The following is a 19,786-nucleotide window of genomic DNA, read 5'->3' as shown; positions in this document are numbered from 1 at the left end:
TCCGGTCATTTTGAATAAAAACAAAAAGTTAAAAAGGGCCTCAGTGAAAGTCATGTGAAAATCAGTGAAAGTTATCGTGACATGTTATGACAGAAATTATGATTGATAAACTTGGTGGAGTTATCAAAACAAATTTGTTGTCAAAGAGATTTAACAGTAAGTGAAAATACAGGCCAGACATCAACAGTCCCATGTTTCGACCAATCGTCCCAAGTAGAACTGTTGACAGTACACAAAACTGAATGAATTATTTTGTCCCTAGGTAACAGCTGTGCTTTTTAAAAAGAAAAATCAATTCAATATTGTGACGTTATCATTTTAGCTGCACAAATTTATTTAACGCTGGACGTTTTTAGGGGAATAGACGGTTGAATAACAAATTGCTCCAGACGATGTCAATTGAACGAATCGAATGCCAAATTGTCAATTGAACAATACGAACGCCGAATCAATTTAACGAAATCGAACGCAATCGAATGATTGAAATTCAATTGCCAAACACAATGGAATGCCAATCGAATATTACCGCATTTTCTTGATTGATTCGATTGCGTTCAATTAGTGCCTGTATTCGATTGATTCGACTAATACGTTTGATTTGCCTATTTCGAATACGTTCGATTGGCTGTGTTTTGGTTTTCGTTCAACATTTGCTTACTTATAGAGAGGTTATGTTAAGCAAGATGAATTGCAGGAAGACAATAAACAGTGACCCACAACCGTCACGTTACCCTGCAAAAAAAAGCTGCTTCTCTTTTTTGAAATAAGCTTGAGCGTAAATAAAGTCAAAGGCGGCCAAAAATTATTGGGTGCATGACACAGAGATTTTAAGAGGTTTGCGAAAATTAAAGGCGTTAGGATTAGAGGCTTGGAAAAAAAATGCACTCAAAACTAAAGGGAATTAAAGATAAATGTCAATCGAATCCAATTGAACATCAATCGAACGCAATCGAACATCAATCAAATATCAATTGAATCAGATCTGTCAATCGAATTTTACCAAGAATTTCAGATTTGATTGATATTTGTTTGCGTTTGACAATTGAATCACAATTTTTCGATTGTGTTCGATTGCGTTTGTTTGATTCAATTGAAATTTTTGTTTTATTCTGTTTGATAGACCTCATGCCTCCGACTAGGGTTCTAGGTCCCCCTGCCAAATTTAGGTCCCCCCAGTCTGATAAAATTTTAGGTCCCAGTATAGGGGAAAAATTTTATGGCATTCACAAAGCTCTATTTAAATGTGTGTGCACTTTTAGAGAATGCAATAGAATGTCTTCATTTTTGCATTTTAAGGATCAGATCACACTTTGCATGAAAACATAAAGGTTTAGAGAAATTAAAAACCAACAGTAAAGAAAAATAGTGTTATTTTGCCCCCAGAATTACATAAACTAATACAGGTCCCCCCCAAGATAGAGCTCCCCCCACCTGTTGGGAAAAACAAGCAGCTCCCACCTCTTATATGGCAAATTTTAGATGTAGCCCCCCCCCGCTCAGGCGGGGGGGGGGGTGCGAGCCATGGACCTTTTTGCCTTTCTATCCGCCATATTGAACTGTATACAAAAATTATGGTGGGCAAACAGGGCTCGAAATAACGGTTGGACATCGGACATTGTCCGACCTATAATTGGCTTCATGTCCGACCCAAAAATCATAATTTTCAAGCTAAAGCAAATCTGATCAAACATTTTGCACAACCCACTTGAAATGGTTATTTCGAGCCTTGGCCAATTGCCGTGGTGAAATTCCCTTAGAAAGTATGCAAAACATATGCAAAAAGAAAGTATTAACATAAAACTTATATACATGCATAATTGGCATTATATTAAAGTTTAATCTTGTAAGTAAGTCTGCGACTGCAATCGGAGGCGACCCGAAGGCTCCTCTTTCGATAGCTATCTACCTGAAGGTAGGGGAGGGCGCCACTCTTTCTCCCTGGATTGCTCCACTTACCCTTGATCCTTCTCTTAATTGCTGAGCAAGTACCATTTTGGAAATCTTTGGTATGACCCGGCTGGGGGTTGAACCCACAACCTCACGAACCGTAGCCGGATGCTCTACCACTGCACTACGGTCGCTGTAGAGGAAAGATTAAATTTGCTTCTTTTGAAAACTAGAAATAATCAAATTAGCTCATCTCTTAGAACAAGCACTTCCAAAAACACGACCCTGCCTATGCCCCGGACAGTCCGGGGTTTTTTTGATACGTGCCCGGGGTCCGTATTATTTGTTTTTGAGAGACTACCCCGGACGCCCCAGACAGCCCGCGCGGTCGCTTTTTATAGAATCGCTGACCGCGCGGGCTTTTTTCTAATTCATTGAAATATTCTTCCGTGGACAAACGCCATCTTCCAAAAGATCTTGTAATGTCCTGATTTTGGCGTTTCGTGTGTGAGGCCTGTATTTGAATCTTCAATCTCAAGCGTGGTTTGTTCAGCAATCAAATTCTAAAATCTAACCGAAAGCTGAAAAATGGATCCTGATCAGACAGAGTTCTGCCCCGCAATATCGAGGACGGTAAAAGTGCTGATTTACCGTCATCCTCAGCTGGTCAGGATCTAGTCAAATTAGAACCTTACCGTCTCCGTCGCTGAAAAACACACATACATAATCTCGGAATTTGGGCGTGAGGGGGTGAGTTTTAGACCTGGATAAAATGTCCGGGGGTTTAAAGTGTGCTCGGCGATATACGTCCGGGGTAAATTTATGGCGCAAAAGTTGGAGCCCCGGACGTAGGTCTGGGGAAAAAGTTATTTTTTTCAGACCCTAGACATTTACCCCGGACTGTCCGGGGCATAGGCAGGGTCGTCCAAAAACCATAACATTAGACATAAACTCAAGCTGAAAAATCACCTGCAAGGTACAAAAATAATCCTTATTCGGCTGATGGTAAATTATTCTCCTAGGAATAGAACCGTCAAACGATCAAATCAAAACATTGATCATCTGAACCCGCTGAATGTGTGTGGCGTCATAATTACTGCTTTCAGGTTTGCATGTTTTGAAAGTTTGACATGCAATGCATGTGTACTCTGTCTTGGTGGAATTTTTTAATGGCATAAAATTATTAAAAGGCTTTTGTTGTTCTGTAAATATTTCTTTTTGGATTATAAGAAAATAAATAAAAGATGATGATGGTGGTCTTGCTACGTGTCTTGCTTGATGGTTTTCATGCGTTAAAAAAATTTGACTTTATCAAATATGAAACAAAACCTGGATTTTTACAACCATTTAAACAAATGAATACGAACCTGAAGAACAGCCTATTCCATTTTAAAATTGATGTGATTGTGGTCTAACTGACTGACTGACTGGAGAAAGTTAAAATAGCAGAAATATTTGGAAATAAAATAAAGTGGCAAAAAAAGTCAGAAGCTTTAAAATGACCATTATTCAGCGAAATTGAAAATGATAGAGATTGAAAGTCGGTGCATCAACAAATCAACGTACGACTTAATTATTTCGGTTCCGTAGATTTCGTAAGGGCGGGAAATATGACTAAGCTGCATTAATTTTGGGGCTACCATGGTGTTTGAGTGGAGTTTCTGTTTGAGTGGCGGGACGGCGAGCAAAAGTTCGAAAGTCGTCCTTTGAACCTTCGACGTTATTTTGCCGGTTTTTGCCTTGCAGTTTGATAGGGGGGCGTACGGGGTTTGTGAGTTCCGAAATACCGAATAATTTTGCCAAAATTTCCGAAATTCCGTAAAAAAATAGTTGCAATTCCGATACCGATTTTTTGGGGTATTTTCCCTCGATTTAACTAATCTTTCATCAAATTTGATTTTTCAAGTATGAATTCCGAAAAAGGGGGATAAAAACTTTATAATACCGAAATTTCGAAGCAAAAATTCACGGATTTCCGATACCGAAACAATTTCAGAATTCCGAAATACCGAAGGAATTTTGCCCGATTTCCGAAATTCCGAAGAAAAAAGGGTCGATTTCCGCAATACCGAAATACCGTACGCCCCCCACTTTGATTATTAGCCCTCTAGTGCCATTTGCGCCCTCCGCTTCCCGCCGGGCCCAAATGCCACTATCGGGCGAATAATCATACTGCGCGGGCAGAAAATAACAACAACGACCTCAAACTGAACGCTATTGCTATATTGAAATAAAATCTACAATTTACACCTGCCTTGCCAGCATGAAACACTGTGTGTCAATTCTAAGTTAGTTCTTTATTTCTTAATAATCACTTTGGACATAGATTAGTATTAGGGTGTGGTCAGAAAGTATCTACTAGGTGTGGAGTGGAGAATATTTTAAAACAATCCAAAATAAATTCACACTACTTTTGATATCCTCAAAAAAATTCAACCCCCCAAATATACTTTTGGCACCCCTCCTCCAATATAGGCATGTCCATAAAGACATGAAATTCTTTTTGACACCCCCTACCTAGAATTCTCAACCGCCCCCTAGTAGATACTTTCTGACGACTTCCTTAACCCGTCAAGTTTCAAACTTCTTGTAAGAAAAATTGTACCTACATATTACTCTGGTGGTACTGGTAGAAAATTTGCTTAGGATGCAAAAGTAGGATGGTTCAACGCCATGACATGACATGACAAACTGACGCACTTTGTAAAAATCGACCAACCACACTTTGTAATAAAAACTTAATTACAAAGTGCTGCAGGTCAATCATTACAAAGTGCGGCAGTTTTTATTACAAAGTGCGTCAAGTTGTATTACAATGTGCGTCAGGTATTGCAAGGTGTGGCGTTCTTACAAAGTACGTTAGGTATTACAAAGTGCGTTAGGTATTACAAAGTGGGGCGTTTATTACAAAGTGCGTTAGTACATTGTTAAACCTATGAAATTTTCTGAGTCCCCCCCCCCCTTGACGAAATTTTCCGAAACTTTCTTTTATTTTTACGAAAAAATGAATCAATAAATGGCCATAAAATCTGCGAACCAGCTGTCTGCGGTACTGTGGTTCTGCGTGGTGTGGTTCTATCTTTTAATGTGATAGGCACTTCTATATTGTTAATAAAAGAGTGCGAGACCTATAAATACGTCGTACTTTAGTTCCTTTCTTTTCTGTAGATGGCATCGCCACTTTTTCCCTCTGTCTGGAGCATCTTTTCAACAATTCTGTATCTCCTGACAAAATCTGAAATTCTGTACAGTGTTTCAGCATCTGATAGAACAAAGGTAACAGGAAAATTGGCAAAATGATTTTTCCCCCGGATTTTCATCCCCGGAATTTTGCTCCTCCAAAAAAATTTCCCGCACTTTTTTGACCAACATTGAGATTCAGCACACATAATGCCAAAGAGAAAAATGTCTATTTTTTGATTAACTTTAGACATACTACAAATTTTGAGAATTTTGACACTTTCTCGTAAACAAAAAATTTGCTCAGTTTTTTGCGATTGATTGATATGTTAAACTTGAATTTTGACTAATTTTGTAGGAGCCATCATTGATAATGACGTCATAACTCATGATGCCAAGGAACCAGAGGTGCAAGGTTTTATTATGTGTTTCCAATACCCCCCCCAACTCAGTGCCAAATTTCAGCACTATATTATATTCTTTGTGGCAACTTCCCGATTACTATTGGCATATTGCGCATGCGTTAATTATTCAAGATCGAACCCAATATTTCCAAGTTACAGGGGAAACCGTTCCGCTGTTATCATTACATTCCGCTCCATTGTTCAACAAGATGATTTTGGCTGTACCCTTAAAAAATACCAACCAATACAATCAGCATTTTGTGATATTTGGCTGTTATCATCTGGTAGAGTTCTGATCGAACCTACCACATCAGATATACCACACACTTTCGCATCCATCTTACCAGTCATCCAATCATTGATCCATTTCCCAGATTTGTGAGATGTCGAGATGACAACACTGACTGTACGGCCAACTGAGGACTGTACGACCAACCGAATTTCTTTGATGGGTGCCCGATTGTTAATCGATTCTGTAATCGGATTCCAAGACAAAATTACCTTGTGGAAGGAGATGGAAGCCTTCAATGTTATGATACTTGATTGATGAAAAACTTTGTCCGTCTGTAGCCGTGTAGTTTGTGATCATCATCCAACCACCTGAAAGTAAATTAAACAGGTTGTCAAATGACACTTTGAATACTAAAGATTTTCTCAAAAAAAATCCAATAGCTTGAAAAATTCTTTAAAACACTCGAAGCATCACTTTTATAGCTTGTTTTGTCTTGGGATCGGTCTCGTATATCGATTCAAAGACAATTAATTGTCCCAAACCTGAATTACCCAAGGACAGTTGGGCAAGACAACGATTGGTAAGGTAATTGTTTTCCAGCCAATTGATTCATTCAAGAAAACAATGATTGTTATATGGGGAATGTTCCGTGACATGAAGATGCTTGAGCCTTTTGCGAGTCAGAGTAGAAGTTCAATCCTAAATTTAGCTAAATCAGAAATGTTTCTACTGAATCTTTGAAAAAGATGAAATTGTTTACCTCCGTCTGTCTGTAGCCATGTCACAGTAAACTTTTCTCCGATTAAATTGTAAATAAATATCGTAAAAGCCTGATGGTACAAATGGGTTGTTTTCTTTGACGTTTCGACACGACACATCTATGAAATATAATAATGAAGATACAGTTGACTCTCTAATTCGATCAAATATTTTCTGCGAATTCGAATTACAGAAAGATTTAAATATTAAAGGTTCGAATTAGAGAGAGTTGACTGCACAAATAAAGACTAACTTATCAAAGCTAATGCGTGATATACTCGAGAATCCAGTCATGTTAATGAAATGGGGCAAAAACTGCTTAGATTCGCTTAGCCCACTATAAAAACACCATATAAACCTCAACTTTCCCACCACTGCATGAAAAACTGGGATTTCGGTTTTCTTAAATCTGTAGAAATCCGTTCGAGAAAGGTCAGAAAACGTCTGAATGTGAAATTTCTGTCGCGTTTACTTTTGTAGTAAATATGGTATTTATTTTGAGGAAATGTCTGAATGTGAAATTTCGGCATGTGAAAATATGAATGAACATGTGTTTATTAATTTCGCCTAGCGAAAGTATTACGTTAGTCGTCCGTGTATGTATGTATGTGGCGAGATATTTTTTGGGGCGAAATAATGGCGTATGGGCGTTTTATTCGGGCGTACTGTGTCCGTGATCAAAATATGATCACGTGATCAAAACATTGGGAAAAGCTTAACAAATCAAAGCTCGCTATCACATCCGGGTAGTTTTTTGCGAAGCGAATTTATGAGCGAAGCAGTTTTGCTATATTGTGCACGTACCTTTAACTTCTATCCCAAGTGAAAATTTGCTATAAAATTTGCTATATAAATCACATCTTCAAACCGATGATTTTATCAAAATGACCTTGAATGGTTTGGCTTGAAGCCACGAAAACTTTCTCAGTTTGGTAGCTAGGACTGCGAAAAATGCTGTTTTAAAATGGTGTACCCTAGCAGTGTACAGCAACAAAATTACCGGAAGCCGAAACACGGACTTAGAATCTGAAGTTGATCAAATTGCCACGCGGGCGGCACGCATCTAAGCAATCTAAGCAGTGGTTCTTCGGTTTTAAATGTTTATTTTGCTGTTAAATGGAAACAAATTAGTTTGAACGGTGACAGAATGGATCTTCATCATCCCTTGACTTTTAACAGCAAGTATCAAATAGGGTCAATTAATGAGAGGTTTTTGCAAGTCGTGCGGGCGGGCGGGAGGAGTGCTCTTTTAATGAACGAAACTTACCTTGCAAAACCAAGTGGATATTCCCCGGGGGGGGGGGGTACTAGGGCAAAATGGGTTACGGGGATGCTCCGCTGGTCAGGGTACCTTTTTCAACCTCCACGAGTCCCAGGTAGGATCGCAAAAACACCAAAATAGAAAAATCAGTCCCTCGTAGGGTGCCTTTTTTTGGAAAATTTGGGGAAAAAGTAGAAAATTTTGGGATTTCAGTCCCATTCAGGGTCACTTTTTTCGCAAATTTCGAGTCCCACGTAGGGTCCATTTTTCGAACCTCAGCGGAGCACCCCCGTCGGTCGACAAGGGTAGTACCCCCCCCCCGGGGGATATTCTATGATAAAGAAGTACGGAGGTAATCGAATTTGTCAAGAAAGAAATCAAAACTGCCCAAGAACCAACAAGCCATCTTTGTACATTTTTGTTTTTGTTTTGTTTTTATGTTTTGATGATTTCGACAGACGATTCGTGATTCGAATAAAAATGTTCGATCGTTCGACTAATATCGTTCGATTTTATTAAGGCACCATTTACACTAGAATACCTAGAAGGAAAAAAAGAGCGATGCGATGCGGGCGGCGGCGGGTGGTGTTGTGCCTCCGTGGTTATGTGGTGTGTTTGGGGCATTAAGGCTCTTATCTTACGACCCTGTCTCCATGGCGGCTTTATTAGAGGGATTTTTAGAGTGTCTCTTGTTTTGCTAGCAACTTGCGAACTGAGGTGGAGTCTGGATCGCTTCGCAACCCTTATACAATACGGCTAGTTTTAAAACAAAGCAGCGAATCAAAAATCAAATATGGTAGCTCAAAACCAGCGATAAAATCTGCAGTCAAGTCGTGTCCACAGTTCTGTGCTTCACGTGAAATCAACCTAATCTAAAAAAACGTTTTAATTTGAAGAAAGATAGTAAGTATAAGTACTAACTTTTATATTTGCTTTTACAGCTCCACAAACAATACCGTAAACGGCCATAACTTGCAACGAAAAACAGCGTTTTTTGACTAAACGATGCTATATCTTTTAACCTAGAAAAGTTATAGCAATGAAACTTTCACAAAATAAGCTTCTACCTTATTCCTTTTTAGATTACCATACATTGATCCAAACAGAAACTTCAATCGAAAACGTCGTTAATCCAAAGATGACCAAAAAAATGTCTTCAAAGTCCACAACTTGCAACGGTGCTAATTTCATAACAACAACATACTGAACACGCGCCAACTCTATCACATGAAAAAAATTTGATTTCAACAAATTTTAATAGCATAATTAAAAAATGGCACAACGATGGAGTGCGTTGTTGTAGACAAAAGACGGATCAATTTGTGAATTACTATTACTTCTCACACATGCAAATTCATAATTGGTTCGGCTTTTTTATGACGATAAGGGAACATTTGCAAAAACATCGATAGAAAGACGGGGGGCATTACTAAGCGGAGAAGCTCAGTGTAACGAAGATCTGGGATTTCGTACCTTCGACGAGTTGAATGATAATTCTACACCCCCATCTCAATTAAAGCAAAATAATGTCTACTTTAATTGGATTAATTTTCGCGAATTTATCTTTTCGCTTTTTTGCAAATGTTTGCCTTTCATTCACGAAAATAAAATCTTGCTAAATTGCGAGAGAAAACTGAGTTGCGAAATTCAATATTCGCAAAACTTTTATTTTGCAATCGCCGATTAGTGAATATAAATTCAAAAAAACGAACCTTTTGCCTCGCAAAAGTACAGCTTACGAAAATCAATCCAATTAAAGTATGCTGAGATGAAAACGAAATAAAATATTGAATTAAAAGTTGGGATTACGACGGCAGGTTACGGTAACAAATCAAGGACCATCATCCGTAACTTATTGTAATTTACCATTTTATGGGACTCAAAATTTGGAAATAGCGTATAGGTGGATTTCCATGAAAATTTTTGAGTGAAAAATGTTGCCGAATTCGCCAAATTTGTAAGGAGAAGAAGTCTTCCCTTAATAAAATGGAAAGTTTTATCGAAGTATAGTACTAGATGTTTTTGACCGGAGAGATTCAATCATATATAATATATACTTTCATAGGGATAGAACACTAAAAACGTAAAATTTTTCTCGGGAAGAATCTTTAGCGAATATTATTGGGTATCACTATTTGCGTGTTTCCACAAAAAAAAAAAACCTTGCTCTTTCAAATTTTAAGTTTGACACATTGTTTTGGTGGTGATAAAACACAAAATGAAGACATTCGAGGAATATTATAGGCTCGAGAAAGCTTATACGTTTAAATAACGGTTTAATATATTATTTGTTTTAAGTCTTTCGTCTTCTACCGTTGGAATCCCCGATCCTCATCATAGTATGCCAAACTCATTCATCGTTTTGCTATTGAACTTTACTTCCGGGGTGAGAGAGGAGAGAGAGAGTGTTTTCGATCTTATGTATTATATAATTACAGAATCTAATTTTTGCATTGAATCGTTGAATAGATACAAAAAAGTTCGTCCCCGTTGATTTCATCCCCATTCGAAATCCATCCAATGTAAAAAATTGCACTCCAAAACCATCTTCATTGTGTATTTTAAAGCTTGGAACAATATAATTCCTATCCCCATAGAGATTTTAATAGAAATTATTGGCCCTGTTGTGGGAAAAAATTCCACCGGGGCTTTGAGACAGGTGTTTCGGCATGACATGATTTACCGTATTTATATATAGGAGATTTGTAAAAATTCGAGAAGAAAACGGATATTTACTTTTTACCATGTATCCCGTCACTGTCTGCCCGGAGTTCTGCGTTCGCAAAGAGTGACACCTCTTAGACTGAGAAATGATTGTCTAATACACTACTCCTTCTCTGGTTCCCATTGACGAGATACCGGAATATTCATCAGAATACTCATCTCATCTTCATCAGAATACTCATAACGCTCATTTGACGTTGACTTTGCACACACCCCTGTCTCACAATCTATATCGATCGACGAAACGTCCATATCCAGTGTTACAAATACACCCCTGTATCTTAACTAAATTCGGAACAGGTTTGTAGGAAAAATAATCACTTTTGATTAAAAAAGTTCTTAAGAAAAATTCAAAATTAGCGTGTACAGGGTGTGTTGTTCTTTTCCGAAGCTCTTACTTGCATTTCTTATACTCTTACAAAATTGGCTCTGCTCCTCATTCCTGAAGGGTTGCTTTTTCTTCCGTCCTGTCTTTTGATGGTCATTCTTCTTCCGTAAATCCAACGAATTGTAGAACTTATTTCAATTAAATTTTTCTTATAAAAGAAACGCACTTGAACAATCCTTGACCCCCTGATCGTAAAATTGATGATTACAGTTTAACGACGAATGATTTTATTGATTTCTTTTGAGGCACTTTTATGACACCAGTCTTGTTATTAACATGATTAGTTTTCGAATGGGACATTAGGAAGCAGAACTTCAGCTGAGATCCTTCAGTTACATGGTTGATTGATTTAACATGTAAGCATTGGTAATTATCCAATTTATGCATCGAAACGTCTCTTCGTTGTGAAATGTAATCTAGCAACTTCAATCGAAGAATACGGAAGAACGAAAAACTGTACGAGCTGCGGATTTCAACCTAGCAAGGCCTCGTCTTTCTTCTTTCGAACTTTCTAGAAATCGCATCGTAAGAGGACGTCAATCGCCCATGCGTGGGGGTTTATTGGAGTGACCTAATTATTTTCACTTTTTCATCTTCATCTTCGCAACAAATTATTCAATCGGGCTTGTTTTGCTTGATTAACGTGTAGTTTACCATTTCGAACATTCCCTGAAAAAATGAAAGAAAACGAAGCAATCAACGTGGAGAAAACGTAAATAAACAAAGCTGTTGCAAGTTAAGTCCGTGTTGCAAGTTATGACCGTTTACGGTATTATTTGTCTAGTGGATCTGTCTAAAGCCTGTTTTTGCCCCTTCATATTCAGATTCATTCAACTGCACTTGATTTGAATTGAATTTGAATTTGATCGTGGCATTTTTTTTTATTTTACTTTTTTTTTTGCCCTTCGGATTTATGCACTACGGGCCACTAAATCTGATTGAGGCCTTTTTTCCCTTCAGATTCACGCACTACGGGCCACTGAATTCTGTTGAGGCATCAGCTGTGTACGTATCGACCAGCTTTAAAGAAACTCACTTGCATTGTCAGTGATTACAATACCAAGCTGCATTGTCAGCTCTTACAAATATCTTATTTACTGTAGATACATTAGAAAATATTTGAGACTCAGAGATTTACATATAGTCTTTTAGTTCTGAAATGATATCCATTGAATCATACCGTGCGTTGATTGGAGGCTTTGCCTACACAGCTCAGAGAAATGTGAAGTCAATTTCAAAGTCCATTTTTATCGGCTCCAAATTTTCTAACAATGCTTTTTCTCGCTCGTTGAAATTAAGGTCTTATTTCCCTATTTCAAAATAATTTTGAGATTGATTTCATAATTTTCGTTTCCATAGTGATGCTATTGTTTAAGGCCGGTCTTGAGTTTATCAAATCTTCTAATTTGTAAAAGACCTATTGATTAGGAGTCTAATAAAGGAAAAACAAACAAGTCTCATAATAGCTTTTGATTCTATTGATTTGTTGATATAAAGGATTTTCTAACCTATCGACAAAAGGGGAAAGGGATCTTTTCCCCGCCAAAAATTTTTCCCGCTCGAAATACAGCTGGAGGCTAGAAACAAAAGAGTAAATTCTAAAAGGGCCATGGGATCTCTATTGAGATAATGAAACCATTTAACAATTGGATAAAAACATTTCTTTATTGTATTGTGGACCATTTGTTTGCTTATTAACAAGAAAACAAATTGTAAAAGGGCCATTGGATCTTTTATCTATTGAGGTGATAAAGCCATTTAATGTATTTTAGCTATCGGAGTTAATTGAATCTATACATTTCTTTATTGTATTATGGGCTATTTGTTTGCTTATTGCGTAAAAAATATTCTGGAAATTAGGTCAGTAAAATCTCTACAAGCAACGATCTACTAGTAAGTTACCTTAAAATTGTTATAGCGGGATTAATTTCAAAACTTCGACGAAATTTTCTATTTCATTCCATTGAAATTATAAGAAATAAACGAAGTTTGTTCAGGAGGATATGGTTTCATACCTATACTTAAAGATATAAAGGCTTTTATCTATTGAAATGATTAAGAAATCGTCTTTTTCAACTTTTGACCGCCAAAAATTCAAAGAAAAAAAATCGAATATAAACCCCCTTGACAAAAACTGATAGAAAGAGTTCGGCTCAAGACATTGTCAAAAATTCAAGATGTAGAATTCAAAAATAGTCCCACAGCTTCAAAAATACTGATTTTTTTTTTTATTAAGGACATATTTCCACAATTTGAATTTATAAAATTTCTTCAACATTAATTGTTATGGGTACCATTAAAAAGCAAAATTAATGTAGATTTTGAATATATCGCTTTAAAACGAAAAGTTGAAAATTTTTATGGTTAAAAATCGAATTAAAAATATCTCATGAAAAAAGATATTCACACCGGAAGATACGACCTTAATAGCAACGAGCGATTATTGAAACCCGTTAGATTCATAGCACTTTTTACACTTTTAGTTTTTGCAATTCCTAAGTCTTACGAAACAATTGAAATTCAAACACCTCTTAACCTCATGCATTTTTCAAAGAATGGAATGTTTGTTCAGTATCCAAATAATGCAGGGTACAATTTAATAGAGCCAGTTCTTATTACTTTTAAAGTTAACTATACATTACTATTGTCAGGTGATATAGAACTCAATCCAGGTCCACAGGAAGAGATCAAAAGTATTCGAGGTTCATTTCATCAAGGAAATTCTAAGTTTGGCGAGACTGCCGGTATACAATGTTCGTCCAATTGCTTTTTTGCTATTTGCTATGCACAGCTTAGAAAATTATCACTTTGGAAGACTCATGATTTGGATTATGTTTTGAATCAAGGGGATCTCAATTTTAAAAATCTTGGCATCACTAGACAGTCACCGTTAATTGAAGAGTTCCAGAAAGAAGTTACAATCGGAAATAGTATCTGTTCACTAGATTTCAATATCGTTGAAGGATATTTCGAGAATGAAGGTATTTCAGTAAATTTTGTCAATGAGGAACTTTTATTACAACATTCTGGTGCAGTCTTAGTTTATAGCTGGAAATTGTTTGGGTGTGCTACGTTACAATGAAAATATTTTGTTTTGATTCCCATAGCAGAGATGCAAAGGGCCATCAAGTTCCCGGTGACATTGGTACGTCAGTACTTTTGCAGTTTCGAAATATTACTGAAATAAAAAGATACATAAGATCTCAGTATAGGGCAAATTTGTTTAATGTCATTTATTTGAAAACCAATTTTCATGCGTACGAAAATACCAAAAGTGTGATTTTAAAAGAGGTAATATGTTGGCATAAAAAAGCTTCACGTAAAAGAAAGTTTGAACTACTTAGAGATAGTGAAAAACATGAGCATGACAAAGAAAAGAAGCGCAAAGCTGCAAAAATTTCACGCGAATTGAATAAAGGGTCAGAAAAACATGAACAACAAAAAGAAAAAATGCGAAAAGCTGCAAAATCTTCACGTGAATCAAACAAAGGATCAGAAAAACATGAACAACAAAAAGAAAAGATGCGTAAAGCTGCAAAATCTTCACGCGAATCGAATAAAGGATCAGAAAAACATGAACAACAAAAAGAAAAGATGCGCAAAGCTGCAAAATCTTCACGCAAATCAAACAAAGGATCAGAAAAACATGAACGAGAAAAGGAAGCAAAGCGCAAAGCTTATATTAACAACAAAAAACTTATTTCAGGAAAAAGGGTTGATAATTTCAGGCAAAAAAAACAAGAGGGTCCCTCTTACATATGTGTTATGTGTAATCGCAGTATGTTCAAGAAATCTGTAATTCATTTTGATGAACAAAAATACTCAAATATCAATTTTGAAGAAATAGAAAATTTTAATCCTGTTACGACTTTTGACGGTAATTTTTATGTATGTACAACTTGTCATAGGAAACTAGTGAAAGGTGAAATCCCATGTCAATCTGTTTCTAACAAACTTCAAGTTTTTGATCTCCCAGATCATTTGAGTGATCTAAGAAAACTGGAAAGAATTTTAGTATCCCAAAGGATTTTATTTTCGAAAATCATGATCATGCGTAAAGGTGAATTCCCTAAATTGCAAGGTGCAATATGCAATGTTCCCATTGAAACACCAGTTGTGTGCAAAGTACTTCCTAGAGGAAGTGACAGTAGTGGTGTCATAAATGTAGAATTAAAAAGGAAGATATCCTACAAAAACCCTGTTATTTCGCAGCAAGTTAGACGTCAAAAGATTTTTGAAACTTTGGATTTTTTAGTAAATAATAACCCTTTGTATCATGATATAAATATTGATATGTCAATCATTGACCAAGTAACTAATGATGTATTTGTTGAAAGTGTTTTATCAAATAATGATTCTTTATCAAACTCCTCTTGTGATAATGATATCAGATTTGTTGATGATAGAGCAGTCACTTTAATCAAGCCTTTCGAAGAGCCATTGGAAAATGAATTTGATTCTGATGATCCACTCAGTGCGTATCGGACGCCAACATGTGAAACGGTTATTGTATCAGAAGTGCCAAACATTATTTTGGATGATGAAAATGCGATCTTAGCTCCAGGTGAAGGTCAAACCCCAAATTCTTTAACACAAGATGAATTATGTGAAGAGTTAGCTCATCCTCATCTTTTTCCTACTGGGAAATTTGGTTATAACGTAGAGCGAGATATAAAATTGTCGCCAACAAAGTACTTTAATCAGCGTCTTTTAAATTACACTCAAAAGTTTGCTTCGGATTCAGATTACATTTTTTTTGCTCACAAAACTTTACTACAGCTTAATCTTAGAAGTAAGATCAATATCGCAATGAGAATTTCAAATTCCAACTTGACTGCGGGACTATTAGCAAATAATTTTAATGATACAATTCAAAATTGCGTAGCATCCGATAATGCATACAAGTTTATGAGTACTATAAAAGGAACCCCTGCATACTGGCAACATATGTTATCTGATGTTCTTGCAATGGTTAAACAACTTGGTGTCCCAACATACTTTATGACTCTCTCTTGTGCAGATTTACGGTGGGAGGAATTTGTTACCATTATCAGACAATTAAGTGGGGATGCTGATACTGATCATGAACTTCTTGATTACCAATCTAGATGTGCCCTACTTAATAGCAATCCTGTTGTGCTTGTGCGTCAATATCAATATAGAAAAGAGTTGTTTTTCAAAGAGATTATAATGGACGGCCAACTTGGAAAAATTACATACTATGCTCTCAGAGTAGAATTTACTTTCAGGGGTAGCCCACATGATCATTGTTTGCTTTGGGCTAAAGATGTCCCAAAACTTGAAGACGGAAAAGAAAAGTATATTGAACACATAGATAGTGTTATTTCTGCTAATGTTCCTGATAGAGAAGGAAGTCCTGAGTTATGGAATTTAGTCACTAAATATCAAATACACTCCCATTCTAGAACGTGTAGTAAATATCGCAAAAATGAATGCCGATTCAAATTTGGAAAACTTTTCTGCAAGCGTACTATTTTGTCTGAACCGCTTCCTGAAGGGTTACCTGAAACTGAAAAACATGATATTTTGGTTGCTAGAAATAATGTGATCCAAACTGTTCAAGAATTTATAGATACAAATTTGCATCCTAAAAAGAGAAACATTTTAGATCCTGATAAGCCTGAGTATATTGAAATTGGCTCTATTGATACAATTTTGTCTTCTTTAGGGTTAAATTATGAAACATATGAATATTACTTATCAATCTCACCAGACAAAGATCAACATTTGTTTCTAAAACGTGACCCATATTCTTGTTTTGTCAACAATTATTTTGCAGAAGGCCTCCTAGCATGGGAGGCCAACATCGATATCCAACCAGTGTTTAATGCATACAAGGCAGTTACATACATGTGTGCCTATTTTTCAAAAAGTGAAGATAAGTGTTCAACTGCGATGCAAGAAGCATTGAAGCAGGCCAAAGATTCAAATGACAGTCAGTTTGAGAAAATGTCTAAAATTGCCAAAGTTTACAACTCTAATAGAGAATGCTCAATCCAAGAAGCAGTTTACTTAACAATGCCTGAACTGTGGCTTAGAAAATGCTTTCCTGCTATTTCGTTCGTTAACACTAACTTACCTGATCAAAGGTACAGAATTTTCAAATCAAAAGAAGAAATTGAGGAATTGCCTGAGGATTCTGATGATCTTTTCAAACGAAATATGTTAAACAGATATATCGACCGCCCAAACACAGGGCAATTTAATACTATGTGTTATGCCACATTCAGTGCAAACTATACGTTAGACACAAGAAAAAATACAGATGATGAAAATGATTGGCAGCCTACTGTACTAGATGATGCAACAAGTGCAGTGAATCATCAAGAACCCCAAACACTTCCAAAATCAGCTAAATTAATCAACAGTAAGGAGAAACTTAAGCTTCGTAAGGTTCCAAAAGTTTTGAGGTACTACACTCCTAACAAAAACAAACATCCAGAAAAATTTTCCCACCATATTCTAATGTTGTTTTACCCATTTAGATCAGAAGAAAATGATTTGAAACTTGATGGTTCATATGTGTTGAAGCTCAATTTAGATGAAGTCAATGTAGTTGTTAACGAGAATAAGCTAATTTTTGAACCTGATGGTCATCTTGTTGATTTAGTACTTCAAAACTATCGCAATGACCTTATGCATAATCAAGATGCCTTTGCTCAACAAGAAAATGATGAAGTGCAAGACCTAATGAGTAACTCATCAGACGGTGAAAATGATGATGAAAGTCATGATATCGAGCAAAATTTTGCACCATTTACTCAAACAGTTCACGGCTTACAAACTGATGACCAAATCAATACCCATATAAGATCTTTAAATTCTAAGCAAAGAGATATTTTTGATATAGTACTAAATTGGGGGAAAATGTATGTGCAAAATTCCAAGTCCAATAATCCCAGACCATTAGAACCATTGAGAATATTTTTGACAGGTGGTGCGGGCGTAGGAAAATCTCATTTAATTAAATGTATTTACAATTGTTTGTCAAAAGTCCTAGCATATAAAAGTGATGAGCTAGAGAAGCCACGTATTATTAAATTGGCCCCAACTGGTATAGCAGCTATCAATATATCTGGCACCACAGTACACACAGGATTGAGTATTCCAGTTGGAAAATTCAGAAATATGGCTGACAAACAAAGGACTGCCATTAGAAATAAATTACATCATGTAAAGTTGATAATAATTGATGAAATATCTATGATTTCGTCGCAACAGCTTTTGAACATACATACAAGATTATGTGAAATTTTTGGTGTAAATGACAACACACCATTTGCAGGGAAAAGTATCATTGTTTGTGGAGACCTCTTTCAATTACCTCCAATTTTTCAAAGTCCAGTATTTTCAACTGAGGGACCTATTATTGGTGCATTCAAATTATGGCACCTATTCAAACTAGCTGAATTAGATGAGATTATGCGTCAAAAGGATGATTCTGACTTCATTGATCTCTTGAACAATGTAAGAGTAGGTGAATTGAATAGTAATGATGAAAGTATGATTAAATCTAGACTGATAACACGAGAACACCCTGATTATCCAATAGAATCATTGCATTTGTTTGCAGAAAATGCTTCAGTCCATCTACACAATATTCAAAGATTAGATACTCTGCCCTCGGAAACAATAAATGTAGAAGCTATCGACGTTTATCCAAGGGATTTTACTGAATCTCAAATTACCAAGGTTAAGAACCTGCCACTTAACGATACAGGTGGCTTATCAGTTCTATTTGATTTGAAAATAGGGGCAAGAGTAATGCTAATTAGTAATATTGATATAGAGGATAGGTTGATCAATGGTCAACTTGGAACCGTCACTGACGTAAAATTCAGAAACAATAAAGCAGAGCTAATTTATGTTAAACTAGACGATAAGACGGCTGGAATAAAAGCTCGAAGTAAAGACCAATATGCTAAGGCCACTGAAACTGTTCCCATTGAAAAGAGTGAGGTAAATTTTCCCTTTGATAAAAAAAACCCATACACTTCACCTATCATTTCACGGACACAATTTCCTCTTAAGCTAGCTTATGCTTGTACAGTGCACAAAGTTCAAGGATTGACTTTGGATTCAGTAGTCGTTAGTTTTGACCTTGCAAGGCAAAGAAAGTTCAATGCTGGTCAAATGTATGTTGCAATCAGCAGAGTGAAAAATTTAAATGGTTTGTACTTTACTGGTCAATATCGACGTAGTGCTTTTGTCTGTAGTGATAAAGTTAGTGAAGAATACACACGATTGCGTCAGAACAAAGTTGAAAGAGTTGCAGATATTATGAGGTGCAGTTCTAATTTAAATGTTTGCCTATTGAATGTAAGATCTTTAAAACGACATGCAGTTGATATTCAAAAGGACAATTTTTGTATGAAAATGATTTGTTATGTCTGACAGAGACACAGATGAGTTATGAGCATTCTGAGGAAGACAAACAAAGTATTCATGAAAAGCTTCCTTATTATATTCTTAGTCATAATATTGACAGCATAAATTCAACAGTGTTACTGTCTGTCATTCTCCTTCTTTTATTGACATTGATGAGTATGATCATTCATCGTGCTTTTCTCTTGTAAAATTTAGAAAAGCTGAATTTACTGAAAAGGAATTTTGTGTTTTGGTTCTCTATAAAAGTTCAAGAATTCAACGTGATGTGTTCTGTTACAATCTTGCTCAATTTATTGAAAGATACACAATTGATATCATTTTAGGAGACTTCAACATGGACGGCTTTGAAATGGAGCATGATCAATTGTTGGCTGACATTTTCCAAGATTATGATTTAGTTCCGAACTTTCCAACACATATCGATGGGAAAATGCTTGATCAAATTTGGACACATAATGAATTGGTGCATGAGTATGGTATTGAAGTTATTCGTAAATGTGTGAACTTATCCGATCATGATGGAATCAAATTATCGCTGACTT

The 19,786-nt window shown here is 36.2% G+C and overlaps 1 protein-coding gene across 1 annotated transcript; it reads left to right on the top strand.

Moving 5' to 3' along the window:
- The first annotated feature begins 15,438 nt into the window (after positions 1–15,438).
- On the top strand, positions 15,439–19,250 carry LOC136823922 (uncharacterized). The gene has a single exon (XM_067080078.1). The coding sequence runs from the start codon at positions 15,645–15,647 to the stop codon at positions 19,248–19,250; it is 3,606 nt and encodes a 1,201-aa protein (XP_066936179.1). The 5' UTR covers positions 15,439–15,644.
- The last annotated feature ends 536 nt before the right edge of the window (positions 19,251–19,786 follow it).

The sequence above is a fragment of the Clytia hemisphaerica genome, unplaced genomic scaffold, assembly GCF_902728285.1.
Source record: "Clytia hemisphaerica strain Z4C2 unplaced genomic scaffold, Clytia hemisphaerica genome assembly, whole genome shotgun sequence".
NCBI lineage: Eukaryota > Metazoa > Cnidaria > Hydrozoa > Leptothecata > Clytiidae > Clytia > Clytia hemisphaerica.
This window is presented reverse-complemented; position numbering and strand designations above follow the sequence as displayed.